Genomic DNA, 25,799 nt, shown 5'->3' with positions numbered 1-25,799 from the left:
TCAGCTGATTTGAGAAGACATGTTCACCACTAGACCAACCCGGTGGGTTAAACCTGCGAAGACTTAGAAATTGGAAACCTCTCGTGTTTATGTGTATACAGTACATTAAGCTCAGTTTAGAGGAATATGGAAAACAATTTCACTCCTTTTCTTTGTAATCTAGATTTGGGATTCTTGTTGTTATTCATAAAAATAAGTACTGCTGTTGGAAAACAACCGGTACTTAAAATACGGAGTTACAGAATTTAAAAAAAAAAGTTAATTAACCAAAATATTGATTACATGATATTTGAATATTTTTTTCTCTTTTTGTTATACTGATCAAAGATAAAGATAAATGACAAACAGAAGACTAAATTTGATTGAAAGGTTATAATATGATTTATAATAAAAAGGTTAAATTTAAAAAAGATTCGGAAATGAAAGAAGTAAAACGAGTTTGAGAAAACGTAGTAATTCGGTTATATTTTTTTGTGTCAAATATCCGTAGAATTTCCATGCAATTTTTAACGAATTATACGTCGTATTATGGAATTTTTCTTTTAATTACAGTATATGCCAAAAAATATACAAAAAAATTAATATTTATATATTAGTTGATGCATGCACAAAGAAAACAGTGATTAAATAACAACTGGAATACGCTTTACAGTAGCTCAACTTACCGCAATTTTGTTTTAAAAAAATGTTATACATATTTCTCTCTTTTCCTAATAGCAGCGTACGTAACCATAAAGTTTTATAGAAATTATAAAACGCGTTTTATCGTACCAAAAATTTATTTTAATATAACATTAGCTACTTATTAATGTGAATGTAATTTGTTTTTTTTTTTAATTCTGATAAAATTACGGAGTACTGTAAAACATTTAAATATATTTTTTCTTTATTTAATTTAAACGTGTTTAAATAAATAAAAAATTCATTCGGTTTGAAATTTTATGGTTTTCCCCAGTGGTTAAATTAATTGCCAAACCAGAAAACCTAACCAAAAGGTGTCTTTTCAAGTAATGATCTAGGTTTTTATACCTTTAGGTTGTTTTATATGACAAAAAATAAACAACGAAGTTAATATGTATGAATTAGTCGATGTATGTACAAACAGAATAGCGTGTCATGTAGTGATTAAATAATGACCGGTACTCTTTACAATTGCTCAACTGACCCCAATTTTATTATAGAAAAACGTTGCACATATTTTCATCCTCCTAAAAGCAGCGCACCAAACCGAAAAATTTTACAAAAATTAGAAAACGCGTTTTATCGTAACGGCATCAAAAATTTCATTTAATAAAATATTAGGTATTTATTAATGTTCATATAATTAGTTTTTTTTTTTTTAATTATGATTAAATGAAGGAATCGGGTAACACATTAAAGATATATTTTATTTAACTACACACGTTTAATTCAAACAAAATATAATATGTTTAAGTTTATTTATCTTAAATTAATAAAGTAATATTACACACCGATTGTAGTTTTGCCATTAACTGGAATACCAACCTTAGCACCATCTGCCTTAACACCTGCCAATACATTATTTGCCAAATTCGCACTACTCTGCAACATTACCAAGTAATTTTTCAATATCCACTCCAGCCTTTAATAGGTTTTCAACTTGAACATCCGTTAGATTCATAACTGATTTAAGTGTATTTAACGCAGTATCTTTTGATTCTTTTATCGCAGAATTTGATGTATTTTTCATATTACCAGGAATTTTTAATGAATTTGCTGATAAATTTGATCCTGCATTTAATCCAGCGTTTATTGAATTTTCACCCGTACCAGCTAATAAATCTCCAGTCGATCTAGCAGCATATTCGATTCCATCATTTTCATAATTATATACAGAATTTGGATATTTTGTTAAATTACCAGCTAAATTTGTTGCCGTATTTAGTCCAGTTTTTATTGTTTGTGCACCCATATCGGCTAAAAGTTTTCCAGACGATCCTAAAGCATTTGCAGCTGTCATTCCAGCATTTACTCCTTGTTCCAGACCATTATTCATTAAATCAGACGCAGTATTTGCATATCCAACCACAGGTGTACTAACTGTTTCCATACCGTTTAATAAAGCATCTCCTATATCGTGTTTAATTTTAACATCGGCATCCATTAAAGATTGAGTAACATATTGCGCTGAATTTGCTAGAGAGTAAGGTATTGCTCCCATTCTAAAAGGTGTTAATAATGAACTAACCGGTTTTGCCATATAATTTCCTATACCTCTTTGTAAATTGTTAACGTACGGTCGACTGTTTACATAACTTGACATAGCAGCATCGTTATATCCTCTAAATATGTTGCCAGTATCTCTGAACGGGTTGAATTGATTACCTGTATAATTTTCATTGACGTTACCATTTGGCTTCCCTGAAGTATTTGCACCATATCTAAATTGTGTGGTAGGAAAAGTTATTCCTCGGGTTGCTGAAAACTAAAACATATTAAAAAAAAACGTTTTAGTAAGAAAATTAAAATGTAATAAATAAAATTTATTTAGGTATTAAAATAATCGTTATACAAGCAAAAACTAAAACTGGAAACAATCGAAATGAGAAGAAGAAACAAACTAAATCTCGAAATAATTTTTAAAACGGTTAAATTTTTACGTAATAAAGTTTTTAATATTTGGTTTGGGTCATATTTTTTGTGTAGATTAATATAAAAAACTCTTGCGCAGTTTTGTTCAAGAATATAGATTTTTCGTTATTTTATTTTGTTTCCTGTAGAAAAAGTATTGTAAGTTAAAATTTTACAAATAACTCGAGTCGTTATACAAGCAAAAACTAAAACTGGAAACAATCGAAATGAGAAGAAGAAACAAACTAAATCTCGAAATAATTTTTAAAACGGTTAAATTTTTACGTAATAAAGTTTTTAATATTTGGTTTGGGTCATATTTTTTGTGTAGATTAATATAAAAAACTCTTGCGCAGTTTTGTTCAAGAATGTAGATTTTTCGTTATTTTATTTTGTTTCCTGTAGAAAAAGTATTGTAAGTTAAAATTTTACAAATAACTCGAGTCGTTATACAAGCAAAAACTAAAACTGGAAACAATCGAAATGAGAAGAAGAAACAAACTAAATCTCGAAATAATTTTTAAAACGGTTAAATTTTTACGTAATAAAGTTTTTAATATTTGGTTTGGGTCATATTTTTTGTGTAGATTAATATAAAAAACTCTTGCGCAGTTTTGTTCAAGAATATAGATTTTTCGTTATTTTATTTTGTTTCCTGTAGAAAAAGTATTGTAAGTTAAAATTTTACAAATAACTCGAGTCGTTATACAAGCAAAAACTAAAACTGGAAACAATCGAAATGAGAAGAAGAAACAAACTAAATCTCGAAATAATTTTTAAAACGGTTAAATTTTTACGTAATAAAGTTTTTAATATTTGGTTTGGGTCATATTTTTTGTGTAGATTAATATAAAAAAACTCTTGCGCAGTTTTGTTCAAGAATATAGATTTTTCGTTATTTTATTTTGTTTCCTGTAGAAAAAGTATTGTAAGTTAAAATTTTACAAATAACTCGAGTACGACTCAACCAATCATCAAACTTAAACAGGTAAAATTTCAGATTCACTACTATAGCATATCTAAATTTTATTCAATAGTTTTTTAGATTTTCAAGCCACAAATTTTATACGTAGGAATTTATATAAAACAAAACCGTAAAAACTAAAACATAAAAAAATCATTTTCGTTCCCTAATTCCACCATGCAACCGATTCTTTGAAAAGAAGGTAGAATTTTTTGTGCTTTTTCTAATGATGTATTTAAAATAAAAATTACAACTACAATTCGTTTGACTTGAAACATAAAACTACTTCTTAAAAACGAGAGAAAGTTAATTTTTATCGCTTTTATAAATTTAGTAGTTTTTTAATAGAATGAAACTAAACGTAGAGTTCTTTTTATAAAAAACGAAAATAAGCGAATTCAGATTGCAACAAGATATTAATTGCAATATTCGTAGAGGATTATGATAACCTGACAGGAATCATATGTCGTTACTGAAAATGACATAGCCAGTCTTCAAGAATAATAATCATACCACGCGAGGTATTCCTTTTCGACTTGTTGGAAAGTGGCTTTGGTGAGGGTACTCTTAAAACCAAGAAAGGATTCTAGTGAGGTCGACAGTTATGGGTCCATCAGCCTCTTGCCGGTAATCGGCAAATTGCTTGAAAGGCTGATTGTGAAACGGCTCTGGGAAAGCATTGAGGTGAAATGTTTTCCAAATCGAGGCCAGTATGGCTTCACGAAAGAGGCTAGCACCGAGAATTGCATCTTAAATGCTCTTGCTGAGTAGGAAAGCGTCGACTGTAAATATGTTTTGGCAATTTTTATAGACATAGAGACAGTATTTCCTCCCTTGTGTTGGAGTTCTGTCCTCTATGAGTTGGAACGCCGCAGTATCCCCATAGCCCTGCAGGCTGTAGCACGTGACTATTTGTCTAATCGTATGGCTCCGTTTAAAGATGCGCACCTAATTGTAGAAAAATTCGTCACCAGGGGAAGGCCGCAGGGTTCCGTTCTCGGTCCCCTGTTGTGGAACCTGGTATTTTACGGGTTTCTGGGATTGACATTCCTAGAAAGAGCCACTACCCAGGCTTTCACCGGTGACTGTCTCCTTTTAGTTCGTAGTAATTCACGACCGCAGCTGGAAGATCGAGCATAAGCGGGCTTCTCAAATGCGGAGGACTGGATGGACATTCAAAATTTAAAGGTTTCTATGCCAAAGACGAAGTTTATACTTCTCAAGGGTGCAGACAAATTATGGTACATCGAAACCCCCATATTAAGTATAAAGGCTGTGTTATCAGCCGAGTGAGAGTTAGTATCTAGGTGTTTTGTTTGATGAGAGGTTGCTGTTTAGCAACCACATTAGTCAAGTAGCGGCGGACGCCGCCTCAGTGATGCACAAACTTAGGATGATTGCTTGAAAGGACTATGGGTTGTCTGGCCGTCAAATTTACATGTTATACCGAGATGTCTTCGAAGGTATGATCTCTTACACGGCGCCCGTTTGGGCGCATAGGTTGAATATGAATAGAGCACTTGCTCAAAATTTAAGGAGTGCCCAGCGCAGAGCCTTAATTGAATGCACTGGTGTTTTTAAAACAATCTCCTACGAGGTTACCAGAGTATTGGGAAAGGCTCTCCCAATCGATTTAGTGGTGAAAGTTCGGGCAGCCATGTAGAGATTGCGAAAAAGGCAGGGAGGTCGAGGTATTTGGGATGCGGTTTCGGGCCGGGCCAGTACCAGAACGGAACGGTGATCACAATGCACCGAATCTAAATTTCTTTCAGTTGCCCATCTCCTGCCGGCGGAAGAGGCTGCAGAGCCGCGCAATAGAATCATGGCAGCTGGAATGGGACACCACGACTAAGAGAAGATCCCTGTACAAGTTTATACGCGATCTGGGGGGAAGGTATGCCTCGAGTTCGTTTTTAAGAGGAACGGGTGCCAAGTCCTCACTAACCATGTTAATTTGAACCAATATCTGTTTCGGTTCCGGCTGACAGCTGATGAGCCGTGCGTCTGTGGTGAGGTCCAGTCAAATGAACACTTGATGTTTAACTGCCCTGCTCTTGGGCGGGCCAGAGACCGGGCCAACCTGGAATTTAGAGGTCAAGAGGAAAATTGGCCACTCACAAGCGGCGAGTCAATGTGGCGAGAGCCGCATTTTTCGGACCGTGTGGGAGTTCCTTGATGAGATTGCTATGTTCAATCCTCCTAAAGCACTGCTGTGGGAAGCCAACCTAGAGATATATATGGCTGATCACCAGCCAATTACTTGCTGGCATTCAGCGGCCTAGGCATGACAGTAAATTGCTGTCTAGACAAAGTAAATTTTAATTTATGGATGTCATATATATTTTTAATAGTTGATGGGATGCGCCTACCCATTTTAACAAATATATGCCAACTGAGACGTTGGGACACGTAAACCGGTGGTATATGGCACCGCGCTTAGTCCTCACACGCTGTTAGGTAAACTCTAGGAGTTATTTAGGACACTGGTCGCTAAACTGTTTCGATGCTCAGTAGCCGTTTATGGCACAGACATTCTGTCTTATGCTTTAGGGCTACCGAATGTGATGGTGGCGGGAGAAATGCCAAGCAAACCAATACCATGTGAGGTTAAAAGAGTAAAGAAAGGTTGAAATGAAATTTTTTTTTGCCTGCTTCACTTATTCAAATTCACGGTTTCAGATTTATTTATATTATTTTATACATGATTATATATATTTATATTGTTTGTATGGTTTTATGAATAAAATCTTTTTGAAATTATAATCCAGATATTATTATATATACATATATAAAGATATCATGCCAAAGCCACTATAATCCTTGTAAATGACACCATTACAATGTGACAATCAAAATTTACGTCATTTGATGGTCATTTATCATGATATTAAAAGCGGTTTTGCATAACAATTTCTAACAAATTCTAAAAATTGTTGCAACATATTGGGTTTTTCATATGTTTTGAAAAATATGTTTTTTGGGTTTTTTTTTTAGAAAAAATTCTAATCCTTATTCTTTTTGATGAAATTGAACGCGATAAGAATTTAAAATAACAAAAATTTAAAAAAAAATTAAAAGTTTTACAGATTTTTTTTTGGCTATAATAAACAGTCTCCGGTATTTATTTATGTGCTTTTTCATCCGGCTGTGAATGAAGTTTTAAATATTATTTTATCATTTGTTATTCATATCCCTTTTCAATAAAAGATTAAAATTTTTATTTAATAAAATGTCCGATCTTGATGTCAAGAATTAAATATGTATGTATTTTATTGATTTCTACCTTTTTTTTTTTTTTTGATTGTAATGTAGCCGAAATATTTCTAATTTGAATGACATTTTCATAAATTATTTTAAGGATCATTTTATTGAAACAATTTTGAGAAAAATTCCTTGAATAAAAGTTCTTTCAAACTAGCAAAATCAATGTAAAATATATATACTGTGTTAAAAATTAGTCTGTCTGAAGTAAAACTGAGGCGCTGATGAATATATGTATACAAACAAGCACAGAATAATTAAGTACCTTCAAAAAAAGAAGATTCAAAATTATCCAAAGATAATAAATATAAAAAATTTGATAATCAATAAAATATTTTATCTTATTTTAAAATAATCCTTTAAAGACGATTTAAAGTTTTAAGTATTTAATTTTGTTTGAATTTTATTTTTTGAATAAATTTATTTATGAACATTTCCTTAAGAAAAAATAACCTTTCATTTTTGTTAAAGTTTTCAAATTAAAAAAAAAATTATAAAAAATAATTTTATAAAACTTTGGAAAAGTTTTTTTAATATTTATTCTGCTTTAATAAATTCAGAGATATTAATTTATAAATGGTGTAACTTTTTTAATGACATTAAAAAAATAAAATATGAAATAATTAAAATAGATTTAACAAATTAAGAAAGTGTATATTTTTTTAAATTGTATTTATTGCTTAATATACGAGTTTTTTTATCTTTCTCTTTTATCTTTCTCTTTTATTTGAGAATATAATATAAAGGAAGTAAAAACGGTATTAAAAAGACTATTAAACATTAATCATCTGTCAGCTTTAATTAAAGCAAATATCGAAGAGTTACACTTATAGACATGTTTTAAAATATTCATATGTTTATTGTTGATTGACAGAAGTTTTACTGAAAATTTTTCTTTACCTTACAATGCAGCTACCATTCTGTATTTCCTTAATTTTTAATATTTATAATGCACACATTAATTGTACGATATTAATCTATCTTTTTTGCCTGAATATTGAAACCAATTATTGGTTAAACATTTTTTTGAACACTTACATGTCATACGAGGTGCGACAATAAAGTAATGAGACTAATTTTTCTTTGCAAGATGTGGCAACCCTGCAGCTTGCGTAGGCACACCATCTTTGACCTTGATTTATAAGCTACTTCTAGTCCAAGCGGCATATTGATGCAACTGCTCAGTCGTGAGTTGTGCTGTAATAAGTGAACACGTGTTTGTGTCTCTCGTCACAGAAATGAAACCGCAAAATATTACGCAACGGTATGCCATTTTTTTTGCGTTAAATCGGGTGAAAACGCGACGACAACTTATGGTAAGCTTCAAAAGGCTTTTGAAGAGGAGGTAATGTCGAGAGCTCAAGTTTTTCGGTGGCATAAAATTTTTAGTGAAGGCAGAACGAATGTTGAAGATGAAGACCGCAGTGAACGACCATCAACCTCACGGACAGATGTCAACTTGACCAGGGTGCGTGAAATCGTATGATCTGATTGAAGATTATCCGTGAAAATGATTGCAGAAGAACTCAATATCAATCGAGAAACGGTTCGTCTAATATTAACTGAAGATCTTGGTATGAGAAAGATTTGTGCCAAAATGGTCCCCAAAAATCTCACACAACAGCGAGAAACACGGAAAAATGTGGCAGCCGATCTGTTAGAGCAAACGGAAATCAATCCAGATTTGTTGAGCCGTGTTATCACTGGTGATGAAGGTTGGTTTTTTCAATACGATCCAGAGACAAAACGCCAAAGTTCGCAACGGTGCTCAAAGGGATCACCCAGACCAAAAAAAGCTCGCATGTGAAAGTCAAAAGTGAAATGCATGCTTGTGTGCTTCTTCGATTCCAAGGGAATTGTTCATAAAGAGTGGGTGCCTCCTGGATAAACAGTTAACCAATATTTCTACAAAGAAATTTTAGAAAGACTCTAAACGAGTTCTTCGTGTCCGTGCCAACATTGCTGATAATTGGATTCTGCATCACGATATTGCGCCATCCCATACTGCTCTGTCAGTACACCAATTTTTAACCTCAAAACAAATTTCAGTACTACCACAGCCACCTTATTCACCAGATATCAATCCGTGCAATTTTTTTCTATTTCCAAGAGTCAAAATGGCGGTCAAAGGACACCATTTTCAAACAATACAAGATGTCCAAAAAGCTGAAACGAGGGTCTTGGAGGATATTACAGAAGATGAGTTCCAGAAATGTTACCGTCAATGGCAGAAGCGCTGGAATAAGTGTGTGCAATCAGAGGGGAACTACTTTGAAGGAGACAACACTAAACATGACTAAAACGGTAAGCAACATTTTTTTTCTTCGCATCAGTCTCATTACTTTATTGTCGCACCTCGTATAAAATTTAGTTTTTACGTAAAATTTTTAACCATTATGTTCATAAAATATCGCAAATTTATGAAACGTAGAAATATTATATAGTGTTGCTATTTTATATTAATTATTTTCAGTAATTTCTAATTGTATACGGTATGAGGAATATCGCGAAAACCCAGTTTTGATTTCCTTCAGAGGTAATTAAGAAAAACTTTGACAAATTTCTTATCTACATTGCATATATAAAAAATCCAAAAATATTTTTATTTCAAAGAATTAACCGTACATCTAGAAATTGGATTATATGTTGTTTCTTTTTCTCTACCTCCTTTCGGTTTCAATGATTTTAATTTTTTTTTTTACGTCACATATGAGCTATCAATAAATGTCTACAATTTTCCAAAATAATAAACCCCGGAAATTACACTTTATTTTTTTTATTTTAATTTTTACGTTCTTGTTTTACCCTTTATTGGATATGTATTATATTTAGAGAAAACCTTACTTTAAAAAAATGTTAAAAGCTTAACCTATGTATAAACATTTTTAGAAAGTTTTGTTTAATTAATTTGGTAACTCTAAAAAATATACTCTATTTTCTCGCTTTAACTCTTTTAATTTTTATTAAAAAAAAAATTATTATTTTTCTGCCGCTAAAGTAAATCAAAATTAAAGTAGTTTTTCGCCTATAATATATATATATATATATATATATATATATATATATATATATATATATATATATATATATATGCCTATATATGCCTTGGGTACCTAAGGCACCCAAGGAACCTTTTGAGGTACCTAAGGAACCTAAAAAACCGGATGGAAATTTTTCGGTTGTTAATGTTCATATGTTCGGTGTTGGCCTCTTAATCAGCTTATATCTCCAGAATTACTGGACTGATTTTGACACAAACTTGGTCAGATTATATAAGGGGCATTGATCTTGCTCTACAGCCTCATCTCTTTCACATTTTAAGTTGAAAATTTAATGGCATCAATGCCCCTTATATAATCTGACCAAGTTTGTGTCAAAATCAGTCCAGTAATTCTGGAGATATAAGCTGATTAAGAGGCCAACACTATTTTTTACTTATATTCAAAGGATTATTATGAAAATATAAATAAGACATTTAATGATTGAATTGTAAAGAATTTACGGCTTCTCCAGAAAGGATTAAGCCTTGAAAAAGCTGTAAAAGATTTTGTATGACTTGACCAGCATAACCAGGAAACTCTGGCAATACTAAGTCAGCTTTTTTTTTTTTTTGCTTGTCCACAATTATATACTAGTTTTAATCTGTAAACAAAGCCATTTCTGATAAAAAAAAAATTAGTTTTCTTAAAAAATATTCGATAACTTGAAAATTGTTGATCTTGGGAAAAGACCAAAGTAGCATAAAATTTATAAGTAAATACTACTTATTAGATAATTTTATATATATTTATTTTTAACATGGGTCTTACGAGTATATAATCGAAATAAATTTAAATAATATTTTACAATGGGTATTACTTTTATTTAATTTTTCTTAAATTTTTTTTATAGAGAAATTTTAGTATTGAAATGAAAGTAGATAAATTAAGTCCAAAGAAATTATGGAATTAAGAAACATTCATCATTCATTATCTTTTTTTACTGTTATTATTAATTTGTATTATTAAACTTACCAATATATAATACCATTACAACATTTCTATTCAGTCTAATTTAAATAGAAACCATGATGACCTGTGAACTCGGATAAGAAATAAACAACTATGATGTTACGACACCGAATAGGGTTTATTGTCTGACGGGTTACGACAAGCCAGGTGTTAAAACCCCTCTAGACTATTATTTAAAAAATAAATTAAATATAACAAAAGGAAAGCAAAATTACTTTGAATAACAAAAAATAATATATATGTATATTTTTTTGTCTTCAGTCATTTGACTGGTTTGATGCAGCTCTCCAAGATTCCCTATCTAGTGCTAGTCGTTCATTTCGGTATACCCCCTACATCCTACATCCTTAACAATTTGTTTTACATATTCCAAACGTTGCCTACCTACACAATTTTTTCCTTCTACCTGTCCCTCCAATATTAAAGCGAGTCTTCCAGACAGACTTAATAGTTTGTCTCTTCTTTTAGCTATATTTTTCCAAATGCTACTTTCTTCATCTATTTGCCGCAACACCTCTTCATTTGTCACTTTATCCACCCATCTGATTTTTAATATTCTCCTATAGCACCACATTTCAAAAGATTCTAATATTTTCATCTCAGATACTCCGATCGTCCAAGTTTCACTTCCATATAGAGCGACACTCCAAACATATACTTTCAAAAATCTTTTCCTGTTATTTAAATTAATTTTTGATGTAAAGAAATTATATTTCTGACTAAAGGCTCGTTTCGCCTGTGCTGTTCGGCACTTTATATTGTTCGGCGCTCCTGCTTCGTCCATCTTTAATAATTCTACTTCCCAAATAACAAAATTCTTCTACCTCCATAATTTTTTCTCCTTCTATTTTCGCATTCAGTAGTCCGTCTTTGTTATTTCTACTACATTTCATTACTTTCGTTTTCTTCTTGTTTATTTATAGTTCTTTCGTAGAACTTCATCCATGCCGTTCATTGTTTCTTCTAAATCCTTTTTACTCTCAGCTAGAATTACTATATCATCAGCAAATCGTAGCATCTTTATCTTGTCACCTTGTACTGTTACTTCGAATCTAAATTGTTCTTTAACATCATTAACTACTAGTTCTATGTAAAGATTAAAAAGTAACGGGGATAGGGAACATCCTTGTCGGACTCCCTTTATTATTACTGCTTCTTTCTTATGTTCCAATTATTACTCTTGCTGTTTGGTTCCTGTAAATGTTAGCAATTGTCCTTCTATTTCTGTATTTGAAACCTATTTTTTTTTAAATGCTCAACATTTTATTCCAGTCTACGTTATCGAATGACTTTTCTACGTCTACAAATGCCAAGTACGTTGGTTTGTTTTTCTTTAATCTTCCTTCTACTATTAATCTCAAGCCTAAAATTGCTTCCCTTGTCTATGCTTTTCCTGAAACCAAATTGGTCTTCTCCTAACGCTTCTTCCACTCTCCTCTCTATTCTTCTGTATAGAATTCTAGTTAAGATTTTTAATGTATGACTAGTTAAACTAATTGTTCTGTATTCTTCACATTTATCTGTTCCTGCTTTCTTTAGCATCGTGACTATAACACTTTTTTTTAAGTCCGACGGAACTTCCCTTTTTTCATAAATATTACACACCAGTTTGTATAATCTAGCAATGAGCTTTCTCACCTGCACTGCGCAGTATTTCTACAGGTATTCCGTCTATTCCAGTAGCCTTTCTGTCATTCAAACCTATTAATGCACTCTTAAATTCAGATCTCAGTATTGTTTCTCCCCTTTCATCCTCTTCGACTTCCTCTTCTTCCTGTATAACACCATTTTCTAATTCATTTCCTCCGTATAACTCTTCTATCTATCGACTTTACCTTTCGTATTATATATTGGTGTACCATCTCTGTTTAACACGTTATTGCATTTTAATTTATGTACCCCAAAATTTTCCTTAACTTTCCTGTATCCTCCGTTTATTTTACCAATGTTCATTTCTCTTTCCACTTCTGAACACTTTTCTTTAATCCACTCTTCTTTCGCTAGTTTGCACTTTCTGTTTATAGTATTTCCTAATTGTCGATAGTTCCTTTTACTTTCTTCATCACTATCATTCTTATATTTTCTACGTTCATCCATCAGCTGCAATATATCGTCTGAAACCCAAGGTTTTCTAAGAATTTCCTTTTTAACATTCTCCCATTCTTCTTCTACATTTTCTACCTTAACTTTTTTAATCAGACCAGGATGACATCGCAACCTCCTCAAAAATCTTCTTTACCTCCTCTTCCTCAAGCTTCTCTAAATTCCACCGATTCATGTGACACCTTTTCTTCATGTTTTTAACCCCCAATCTACATTTTATTATCACCAAATTATGGTCGCTATCAATGTCTCCTCCAGGGTAAGTTTTGCAGTCAACGAATTGATTTCTAAATCTTTGCTTAACCATGATATAATTTATCTGATACCTTGCAGCACCGCCTGGCTTTTTCCAAGTGTATATTTTTCTATTATGATTTTTAAACTGGGTGTTGGCAATTACTAAATTATACTTCGTGCAAAACTCTATAAGTCGGTCCCCTCTTTCATTTCTTTTGCCCAGCCGTATTCACCCACTATATTTCCTTTTCCTTCCTTGCCTTTTCCAATGCTTGCATTCCGATCTCCAAATATTATTAAATTTTCATCTCCTTTTATGTGTTTAATTGCTTCATCAATTTATTCGTATAAACACACTATCTCATTATCATCATGGGCGCTTGAAGGCATACAAACGTTAACAATCGTTGTCGGTTTAGGTTTTGATTTTATCGTTATTCAATGATTCTATCGCTATGCATTTTGAAATTCCCTACTCTCTTACCTATCTTCTTGTTCATTACGAAAACTACTCCTGCCTCCCCATTATTTGAAGCAAAGTTAATTATTTTAAAATCACCTGACCAAAAGTCGTTATCCTCGTAAAATTTATAAAATATATAAATCTGATATCTTTACCTGTTTAAGTAGAAATAAGATGAAAAAAAATACACAATATTTCATCATATTGATTTCGTAGAATTTGTATATTCAGTAAGAGAATTTTTACTAGTCTTAAAATACTTATAAAATTTCTTCCAATTTAAATGAAATAATATTTTCCAATGCCTTATATACCAATTTATAGGTAAATTGAAAATTACGTAAAAATAAATTTAATTTGAATTGTATATTAGCTTATTATCATATATAATTGCAATAATATTGCTGATTGGAGGTTCTATTACATTCGCGTTACACATACGCGCGAACACACTCGTATGTAATTGATTTTGAATAATTTCTTTTTGTTTCAATTTTTTTTAAATTGATTATATTTTTATATAATTATTAATTAAGTTTTACATATTTATAAATGTACTGTTTTCTTTGTATATAAGAATTAAATTATTTCATTAATATTAATTACCATTAAATAAAAATTAAATATTTAATTGTTTAGATGTATAATTACTAATTAATATTTTTACTTATGAATGTGTGAGGTAAGTATATGTATAAAAATGTTTTTTTTTTTTTTATTTTTAAATAAAGATTAAATTAATTTGTTTATTTATATGATTTCTTTAATTAACCACATTAAACATTACACGTAATAATTTTTTTTTCTTTTTCTTTAGTCATAATTAAAGTTTGTTTGATCTTTTATCGTTTGAAAAAACTTAGAAGTTTTATGAACCTTTCTTGGAAAGCTTTCTAATGACCGAGAAAAATATTTTTACTAATCATCAATTCATTTCATACCATTAATGACATAATTTATATATTATATATATGTACTAGTCGGTCGGGGCACCCCAAGGACTCTAGGGACCACGATGCCAAACCATGGGATGACGAACTCGCTGCTCTGTGTGTGTGTGTGTGTGTGTGTGTGTGTGTACATATACGTAACTTTTATTATGTTTTTTTTTTTAATAAATAATTCAAAATTCTTACGTTTGTATTTAATATCAGTTTCTATGGACTTATTTTTTACGTTTTTATTACTTATTTTACAATGTTGTTTTACTTTAATCATAAAATAGTGTTTTTTCGAAACCAATTTCAGATTTCTCGAAAACTACTAAAGATTCGATTCTGGGACCTGTTTTTTTTTTTTTTCAATTTTTCAGTTCTGATTACATATATGATTCTAAATTTTTCTTTATTTGAGTTACAATTATAATACAGTCAGCCCTAATTTCATCGGAGGCGCAAAAATCTTTCGTCAGCTGACAATCGCTAACCCACCAGGTTGGTCTAGTGGTGAACTTGTCATCACAAATCAGCTGATTTCAGCTGAGTTCTAAAGTTCAAATCCTAGTAAAGGCAGTTACTTTTATACGTATTTGAATATTAGATCGTGGATACCGGTGTTCGTGATACCGGTGGTTGGGTTTCAATTAACCACACTTCTCAGGAACGGTCGGCCTGAGACTGTACAAGACTACACTTCATTTACATTCATACATATCCTTACTCATTCTCTGAAGTTATACCTTATGGTTTTGACAAAATCAGAAAAAGCTGGCACTCGCTAACGAAGAACTTCTGAACCTGTATATTTATATGATGTTTCATCTTTATTTTCACAAGTAGAAAATGTCTTTAATATTTGTTTTATTCTTTGTGAATAACTCTGACTATATACATGTAAATATTATCAAAAATTAAAATATCATTTTAATAAAGTAATGGATACAAAAATTAATGAAGATAAATTAAAATAAATATATTTAACTTTAACCCTTATAAATATTTTAGAAAAATATTGAATAGTTTTTACCGGAAACGATGTAAATAATCATCAAAGCATTGCAAATAAATAAAATAATTAACAATATTTAAAGAAAATATTTGTTGACATAGAGATATCCGATTTATGAATAAAACCGTGCAGTAGAATGTTCTTTCAATTCTTTTATTTAACTTTTTGCTACAGAATCAAAGGAAACGTATGATAACCGGCTAACCATTTGCCTCTGTCCCCTACATCCTTTTTTATCAGCTTATAACCTATGCTTCTTTCATTTTTTCACCTTCCATCATTTCTTTGGTAATCCTGTATTGCGTAGTATTTTATCTTCCATACATACCCAATCAGTGATGTTACCCTCTTTATTATATCAGTCCACAAATATATTTTCTTTTCCACTCTTTTGTAAAGGCGTTTTTTTTTTCATTCGAGTTATATTCTATTATCTTTATTTATTAGAACATTACTTAATTTTTTACATATTTGTTTCCTAATAATTTACAAATCCGTTTCATATAAAACTACTAACAATTTTCTTTTAAATATTGTCCAGTGTTTGCGGTCAACTAGGATATTCAGGGACTAACAAGAGTAAAAATATCTTACAAATCCAATTTGTTAATTTGTCTAAAAACGTATAAACAAAATAAATAATGAAAATAATATTAGTAATAATAATAATAGTGATAATACATATATATAACACGCAAAATTTTAATTCAAATAAAAAAGACAAGATTTGTTTAAAGAAAATTAAATTATAAAAACCAGAATACAGTCCAATTTACTAAAAATGTTGAAATGACTGATAGAAACTACGAGTTTACAAAAAACTATTGTAAACGTTATGAACGAGTAGATTTCTGTTACTTTCCTTACTTCTTTCTTTTTCCTGTTTAGCCTCCGGTAATTACCTTTCAGATAATACTTCAAAGGATGAATGAGGATGATATGTATGAGTGTAAATGAATTGTAGTCTTGTATAGTCTCAGTTCGATCATTCCTGAGATGTATGGTTAATTGAAACCCAACCACCAAAGGACACCGGTATCCACGATATAGTATGCAAATCCGTGTAAGAATAACTGACTTTAGTAGAACTTCAACGCTAGAACTCTCGACTTCTAAATCAGCTGATTTGGGAAGACGCGTTTACCATTAGACCAACCCGGTGAATTAGATATAAAGTTGAATTAAGAATAAGGAAACTTACTCTTATCTTTGAATTTCCTTTCCGTTCCAGGCATTTAATCTTTAAATAGCATTGCTGTATTGACAAAAAGATATAAATTGGGTATTTAAACTAGTAAAATCGCCCTGTAATGAAATGCGTAAGGCAATTCATTTTTGAAAAGCCAGAAAATGTTTCCAGTTCAATTATTTTAAGCTCTACTTGTATTTTTCAGATGAAATATTTCCTTTTTATTGAAAAACAATAACTAATAAAATTATGAATTTTTTTTACAACGTATAATTGTGTTATAAAATATCAACCAAAGTCGTTCATCCAGCTTCAGTTAATTTTTCATCCACATATTAGGAAAAAAAACATGTATCGAATAAATTTTAATGTTATTGATAATTTTTTTTTTTTTATTAAATATAAAATTACTTGTTTGATTATATTTAAATCTTCAATTTAAATTTTTGAAGCCAAGATACTCGACAAAATATAGCAATATCTAAAAGGGTTAATATTAGCATCACAATTTTAAGAAATATAAGTTTTGGGTTTTTTTTTTTAATTTTGGGGTTCATTCAACAGAGTTTTTTTTATGATTAAAATATTCACTAAAAATGATTTTAAATTATATAAAATCGAAAAATAATTTCGTTTTTTTTAATTTGGGTGCTCACCGATCAGGGGAATGTATAAAGTTATGTTTGAGACTTAAATATATTTAACAAAATATGTTTTGAGGATTACAAATTTTAAATTACGAAAAAAGTTAATTTTAATTTTAGGGCTTCCTCAAGGGGAAGGTTTTGGGTAAAATTAATTTTTAAGAGGTAGTTAGTTAATTAGTTTAAGTGGTAATAAGTGGTAAGTGGTAATTAATCCCTAAATGGTGATAATAAATTTAAAAAAAGAAATTGTTTAAAAATATAGTGATACAGTCATAATTCTAAGTAAACAAAGTTGTACATTTCTAGAAAGGGGTTGAAGATTTTGGCTAATTTTTTTAAAGAAATACTAAAAAATAAAGGGTATAAAACAAAATCAGATTTTTAAATTTTAAATGCATTTGAGTAACTTGCGAGATGGATTTAAATTCAAAATATATATATTTTTTTTTTTAATTTTTCTAAAAACATATTTTACTTTTTACCATGACCATTGATGAGATAGTCCAAAAACTTAATTGTGGTTTCAAAGCTATTGTTTTAGATCCAAACCATTATTTTCTGAAATATTTTATGAAGGAGTAAATAAAATTTTTTGGTAATTTTTTATCTTGTAAAAAAATCAGCATTTGTTAGAAAATGTTTTTTAAAGTGTCCCAGTAAAGATTTGAAATTTTATTTCATCAAAAATTACCCATCCTCTTTCTAATTTTTGCAAAAATCTAATACATTCTTTTCCCTAAGGTAGATACACCGTTGTACCAATTTTGAAGAAAATAGGTCAACGGGTCCAGAGTTACAAAACCAAATAGTGGCCAACATATATATATACTACCTGCAGGGCGTGCCTACGGCACCCCTCCGCAGCTAGACCCTCCGGGCGAGTTGCCATGGTGGCTTCTCGGAATCCTATTATAAGGTGTCCAAAATTGATTACCTCTTGTGTAAAAATGTATTTTTTTAATGATGAAAATTGATCGAACAAAAGAGAAAAAAGGGTGCGTCATCGTTCAGTTAATCACCTTCCTCATTAGGAAATAAGTTTTATGGTGGGTTACCGTATCGCGCTTTCTAAAACCAAAATAACTTCAAAACAGAATATCTACTGCACTTTTAAAGTCTTCTCTTCGATAAATAAAAACCCGTATTCCACTTATCAATGTAAACCATTCAAATTTAGATTCTCAACATTTTCATCTAGATCCATGATATTCATATGCAAATTCACTCATTACGAGATCTGGAAGCTTAAATATAAATTTGATTATTTAATTTATTATTTATGAATTATATTCAATTTACGAAACAAACTATCGTAATACGGAACTAACCTTTCGACAAAATATCATCAATGGATTCTAAATGGATAATGGATAGTATTTTCAGTATCGAATTATTTTTATAGAAAATAGTTGCGTTTTAAGATATACTACGATATTAAATGAATGAATTACTTTAGTAAAATTTATTAATTTATTGTATAATTATTATTACTCTTGTTATTTATTGTTTATAAACATTTAAGGAAAAAAATCAAATGATTTTTTGACGGGCAGTATGTTCGATCATGTAAGCATGTTCTCACCTAAGGGGGATGCATACACACATAAAAATGCCGTTTAGTAAAGTAGGATATAAATACGTACATACATCCGCACAAACATCCATCTGACAAAAATATTTTTTTTTTATTTATTTTTTTTTTTATTTGAGGGAATTTAAATAAAAATATTTTTTCACATTATTTACGGTTTATTTAATCTATTTTTTTTTTTTTATCTTCTTAAGGGAAAAAATCTTATGTGGACACAACATGACTTCCATGCAAATTAAATAACATATACACATTTTTTGCTGCACTTCATTTAAACATCTTTCATTTCAAAGTTAAATATGATCCTCCAATTCTTTAATAAAGTGGACAGTTTACACCATTGCATTGTGGTGGACACCACATGCATCACATTTTTTTATGGTGCCCGTATCAGCATTTTAAATTAGTTTTTATATTAATTTTTTCACGTCTCAGAAGTAAGTCTTTTTACGTATGTGGAGTAAGTGAGAACGTGTCGGATCCTTAACCATGCACATCGGTTCAAATCCGACTTCATACACATATATTTTATTTTAAATTTTTTTTACTTAAACATATTGATTTTTAATCATTATTATCTTCTCCAAAAATCTTTTTATTAAAATGAAAAGTACGCAAAATTTTATTTCACTAATAACCTCTGATTTTTTTTTATATATTATTTTTATTGGTATTATTGAATAATTATTTATTGTAATCTTTTTTTACAGAGTTTAATAAATCAGTATATTTACATTTAAAAAACAAGTAAAAAAAATATACGTATATGAAGTCAGAAACGAACCGATGTACCTTCTCGGTATAAGATCCAAATATTTCTGTAATTAAAATGTTATTTTGCTATAACTAGAACCATTGAAGATTAGTACCACTTATTATATATCGTTAAAAACTCAATAAAGACGTATTACCGCAGTTAAAAAAAGTCCAAAATCCAAATTTTCTAGATTTTGGGCTTTTTTAAACACTTCTAGTCCAGTCGATTGCAATCCAAAGGAGATGTACACAATTAAATGTTACAACAGTCCTAAATCCAACATTTCAACAACTTACAGCTTACAGTTTTTTAGTTACTAGCGATACATACGTACGCACGTAGAGACGTCACGCTGGGCTGAAAGTAGTCAGAATCGATCCAGGGATGGTAAAAATGGATATTCCCGTTGAAAACTGAAATTTTTCGCGATAACAATACTTCCTATACTTCGTACAAGGAAGTAAAAACTTAAATAAATTTTTCTTTTTTTTTACCTATCTTCGTACTTTCCTGTTATAGCTATTGCAGGATATATCGCTTAGCTGAAAAAAAGATGGCAACAGAAGCATAATAGCCACATTCTCATAAGATGTATACTGTGATTTACGAAATAATTATTTATTTAGATACAAGCAGACCTGGCAATGCTTCGCTATTGCTAGATTTGAGTATGTATATATATATATATATATATAGATTAAATGAACACAATTTAACGTTTCCCTTTTACCCTTTCTCCCTTTTCCCCCTTTCCTTTTTCCTCTTTTCCTTTTCCCATTTTAATTTTTACCATATTCCCATCGTTTATACACCATTTCTCCCTTTCCGTACCATTTCTACATTTCTCTTTCCCCTATTTCCCTTTTCGATTCCTCTTTTCCCTTTCCATTTCCTGTTCCAGTTTTCCTTTTCCCCGTTTTCCATTTTTTCTTTTTTCCATTTTCCCCTGTTTCCCTTTCTTCCTTTTTACCTTTTCGATTTTTCCCTATTTCTTTTTTCCGATTTTTCCTTTCTCCCTTTTCCCCGCGCGTAAATTAATCCAATAATTTTTTAGTCTATAACGGACACACGTATCGGAAACATTGAAATGGAATCGTAAAATATTTAGTATAGCGTATGTTGATCTTAACGTCCAACAGATAGCGCTGTTTAAAAAAAAAAAAACATATTTTTACCTGTCGAAGGTGTGAAATCTTATGTATATAAATAGTAGGTATATAAAAACGTGAGTATTTGAATGCAACGTTGTGTCAAAATTTCAAAACAATCGGTGAAGAACTTTCGAAGATTTAATAATTTGAACAAACGAACATTTAAATTTTTATTTATATAGATAATCACCTATACGTAAGCAAAACCAATTAATTTTTTTTTTCTTTTTTTAATATTTAGATTCATTTAAAAATTTGAATACTTTGAAAAAGTCCCAAAATAAACACAATTTCAAAAAACTATACTAATTCCTAATCTGGTAATGATTTAAAACAATTGAAATTTAACAACTAAATTTTCGCGTGACAATCCTTTTTGTATTTATTTTATTTAGACTTCACATAGAACTACAAAAAAAAAATCGCATAAAAAATCCATTTCAAAGGATATATGTTTTAGAAATATAATTAAAAATTTTAAAGGAAGACAAATGAAGGAAACTTGTGGATATGTAAAAAGGACTTTATGTAAGTTATTAAAATTTGTTTTTTTAAAACAGTGTATAAAAATACTTTTTCTATAATTAAATATGTTTGTATATTATATACAATAATGATTCATTACTGAGTATTAATAACAAAGAAATTAAATTGTTTTTCCAGTTCATCTATTTAGTTAACGTAATTCTTTGTTAAATAAAAGCTTTTTCTCTTTTATTTAGATAATATGATAGAATGACTAGAGATACTGTTCTTTTCAAAATATAAAAGAATAATTATTAACTAACTGGTCAATCTCTGTGGCGTAGTTGTATCGTCTCGGCCTTTCTCATCCGGGGAATAAATCTCGATTATGTAAAGCATTTTACATCAGCTACAAAATTTCTTTTCCATGTTTCCACGTACAAAGCATCTATGGTGAAAATTATTATTACACAAAAAAAGGGATCAGTTCATTAGTAAAGTGTATTAGGCTTTAATATTAATCTGTAACAAATACATTATTACAATTAATTAAGAAATGCATCAACTTTTTTAATTTAAAGCAAAGGTAATAATTTTAAAAAATAACACAAAAAACCCGATTATTAATTGAAAAATGAACAAAAAACAGTTAAGTAAGTTGTTCTTTCTTTTTAAAAGACAATTTTAGGATAAATCCAGACCCCGCAGAATCAAAAAACCGTCTCTTGGTGCTAACGATTTCGGTAGTACCCCACCCCTTCCGTTCCAAGCCTTGATGGGCTTTACCGAAGGTCATCTTCCACACCCACCAAACCTGATTACATCTCTCAATCATCATTTTCACCTCTATTAGGATGCCACCGATGCAGATGCCTTGACAGATTTCCATCGGTGAGTAGAAAAACTACTACCTTCTCCTTCAAGACTTGTTCAATTAGATACTCTTACTCAAATTAACCTAAACATCAAACATCTACAAAAACCGCCCTTGCGTAATTCACCTAATCACATGATTACCAAGTAACTGAGGGTCCCAGATTATAAAGGGACTGATCCTAGTTTTTATAAATTTCAACTTATGAAATCTATTCACACACTTCATAAAATAAATTTTCCGCATGATCGAAAATTTTAAACTAAAACAAGGGTAGGGAATAAAATAGATTTCCACCTTAAAGTTAAGAAAAACTTCATATTTACTCAATATGACAATGGTTGCATGTATAGTAAGGATTGGTCATATCAAAAATTGTTTCTGACAAATGTTTTAAGTAATTTTTAGAGAACTAACGACTACTTTAAACCGATTCGATACTGTGCCTATTAAGGGAGGTATGATATTTTTTTCTCTTCGAAACCCTACTTTTTCCATCCCCTGGAGCAATGGTTGGTAATATCAAAAAATTTTACTTAGATAAGTTTTAGGCCCTTATCCAAAGAGTAGTATGGATCAATTTGAAAGCGATTGGCGCAAAATTACGGCAGTTATCGTGTCCACAAGAAAGTGAAATATATATATAAATTTTTGAACTGACAGTGGTTTTGAGGTCTGGAGAATGTGAAACGCGTAGATATATCAAAACGTTCCGAAATTCGAATCATGGTGCCATTACAAAGGTAACTTTTAATTAAATCTACTTTTTTTTTGTTTAACCTACGGATCCACAGTAAGTATTTCTTCAGAGGATGGGAATGATTTATAACGTGTGTGAAAATGCCATGCCTGACCGGGATTCGAACCCTAGACCTCCGGGTGAGAGGCCGAGACGCTACCATTCGCTCCACGGAGGCCGGCTTTATGAAATCTACCTAAAAAATTCAAACTGTCTAATTTCTGATCCGGGTACCTCCTAAAATAAGGCTTACAAGGCCCCACCATGAATCACAAACCATCACACAGTCACCAACACAAAATATACAATTAAACATAAACTCACGCACAAATCTATCTAACGGGACACGATTGCCAAGGCGCCTATCTTGGCGGAAAAATTTCCCAAAAGGGACCATAGCCATCCGGGTCACAATATAACTGTTTATATTAAACACCCTCAGCTATTCTCTCAAGGAACGAATACTTAATAACGTACTTTTCATGATACAGTACCATTTATGTTGTACTCTGGTGCCTGTTAGTCTTATCAAAATGGAGGCCATTAAAGTCACCATTCCATAGAGCGTAGGCCTACACAAGCACCCGACTACATCACAAAATTTAATGTAATATTAAATTTCACTTTGCTGACTGACTTACTGTATCCTGAAAAAAAATCCTTTAAGAAAAGTAAGAAAAATTGGTTTATCTATTTTTTTTTCGTTTTTCAATTAGTAGTCGGGTTTTAACAAAATTTAATTTTGTTACATCCAGGCTATAAACCTGTTACTACCCAAAAAATAGTAGCAATTGATTGGATCTGTGAAGCAACAGAAGGGAACATACGTAACAGTTAAACATATTACCATCCTCTTATGTAAGTGGTATGGAAATATGAAGTAGACCAACCTTGACCTTTGACCCAGTGACAACATAAATATCAAGGTCATCTTGGACTCGATCAGTTTACCTCCTTCACGAACCAATAAAGTTGTAGTACTTTGGTTACATGACGCAGGCCCCGCCCCTTTACCACATTATCCCGAAATTTGTTTATATATTTAATAAGCCTATGTTCTCTGTGTGTGTGTGTGTGTCTCTCTCTCTCTCTCTCTGTGTGTGTGTGTGTGAAAACACCTCAAAAAAGCATCTCAAAAGCACTACAATTAATAAGCAAGCTAGACGCAATTATTCGACGCGAAATATAGATGGTGAGGCATTAATGATTTGTATCACGCATATCCTGTGGAAATTACACCGTACTTAAATATTAATATGGTATTTAGGTATATAATAATAGAAATAAATTGTTTTACCAGTTTTGCATTCACGAAACTGCTGAAAAGTAAAACTGCCGAAGAAATTGGGTCAATTTTGAAAATAATAAAATAAAACATTTTCAAAGAAATAGTTTAAATGAGTGGTTCAATTTCAGGATTCAAACACTTTTGAACAAATACAATATTAATCACTATTCCACTTATAGTCATAAAAAAATGTCTTTAGTGGATCGCTTTAATAGAACTCAAAAGAACAAAATGCTGTGGTTTAATTAAATTTTCACCAACGATTTTGAATAAACATTTGATGTGGCATAATCGACAACCTATTAATAGGCCCTTTCATACAAAAACAACGGTCACGTAGAGAAATTATCTGGAGTTTTTAAATAATGAATATTTTACAGTGGTTGAAAATTCCTTATTGACGAAACAAATTGAAATGTACTATCAACTTGATGGAGCACTAACACATTTCATGAATGAAGTAAGACAATTCTCAGATTAAAGATTAGTTTTCTCTTTTTTTAATGTTAGTAGTTGATAGTTTTTTTATTAATAAATTTTTTCAGGATGAATTTCTCCAGATATTTTTTGATAATAAACTTTACGAATTAATTAATCGTTTAACAACGTTATTGTACATCAAACCTAAAAAACGTGGTTTTCGTCAGTTAAATTTTTATGTTTACGTTGAATACAGTTGAAAACTAGAGGAGATACAGTTTTAACGCATACCTCTTTTGTTGAATTTTTCCGGTGAATAAACATAACAGTCCATCAGGTTTAACACTTTTGTAACGGCGTGAAAATCTCAGTGTGACCATATTTTGATATGGTTATATCTTACCATAAGTAGGAATATGAAAAGCCGGGTATATTTTATCGGGAAATATTTTTCGCTTGCCGTAATCGTATAACAAAGGTAAAAAATATTATTTATAATATATATGACCTATAATTTTTTCCTTATTTCAATCTCGAGAATCAGCTTCCACAAATTATTTCCCTTTCCACCTGAATCAACCAGTATAATCGTTAATAAAGAATTAAATATCCATCAAATGAATAGAACGATCCAGCAGCAAGGGACATATGTCTAAGCTCTGCAATGAATGGGGAATAAAATATCCCCGATATCCTATCGTTCCATTCATTCGGTTTGAAATTTTGTTTTCTCCCTAGTGGTAAAAAGTTAATTTCCAAACCAAAAAAAACGGTGTCTTTCCAACTGTAATGTTGTAGGTTTTATGAGGTAAAAAATGCACAACAAAGTTAATATGTACGAATTAGTCGATGCATGTACAGGCAGAACAGCGTGTCATGCAGTGATTAAATAATCACCGTCACTCTTTACAATTGCTCAGCTGACCCCAATTTTGTTATAGAAAAACGTTACATATATAAATTACTATAAAAATTAGAAAACGCGTTTTATCGTAACGGCATCAAAAATTTGTTTTAATAAAAAAAAATATTAGCTATTTATAAATGTGCATATAATTAGGTTTTTAATTATGATAAAATGAGGGAATAAGGTAACACATA

The 25,799-nt window shown here is 30.6% G+C and overlaps 1 protein-coding gene across 1 annotated transcript; it reads right to left on the bottom strand.

Annotated features, from left to right (window-relative positions):
• Positions 1-1,385: 1,385 nt before the first annotated feature.
• On the bottom strand, positions 1,386-13,942 carry LOC142332923 (uncharacterized). Its single transcript, XM_075379625.1, has 2 exons — positions 13,786-13,942; positions 1,386-2,446 (listed from the first exon to the last, which is right to left on the bottom strand). Exons 1-2 carry the CDS (start codon positions 13,831-13,833, stop codon positions 1,559-1,561), a joined length of 936 nt encoding a protein of 311 aa, XP_075235740.1. The 5' UTR covers positions 13,834-13,942; the 3' UTR covers positions 1,386-1,558.
• Between the last annotated feature and the right edge of the window lie 11,857 nt (positions 13,943-25,799).

This window comes from Lycorma delicatula, chromosome 12 (genome assembly GCF_047948215.1).
Source record: "Lycorma delicatula isolate Av1 chromosome 12, ASM4794821v1, whole genome shotgun sequence".
Lineage (NCBI taxonomy): Eukaryota > Metazoa > Arthropoda > Insecta > Hemiptera > Fulgoridae > Lycorma > Lycorma delicatula.
The sequence above is the reverse complement of the archived record's forward strand: the minus strand, read 5'-3'. Positions and strand labels throughout refer to the sequence as shown.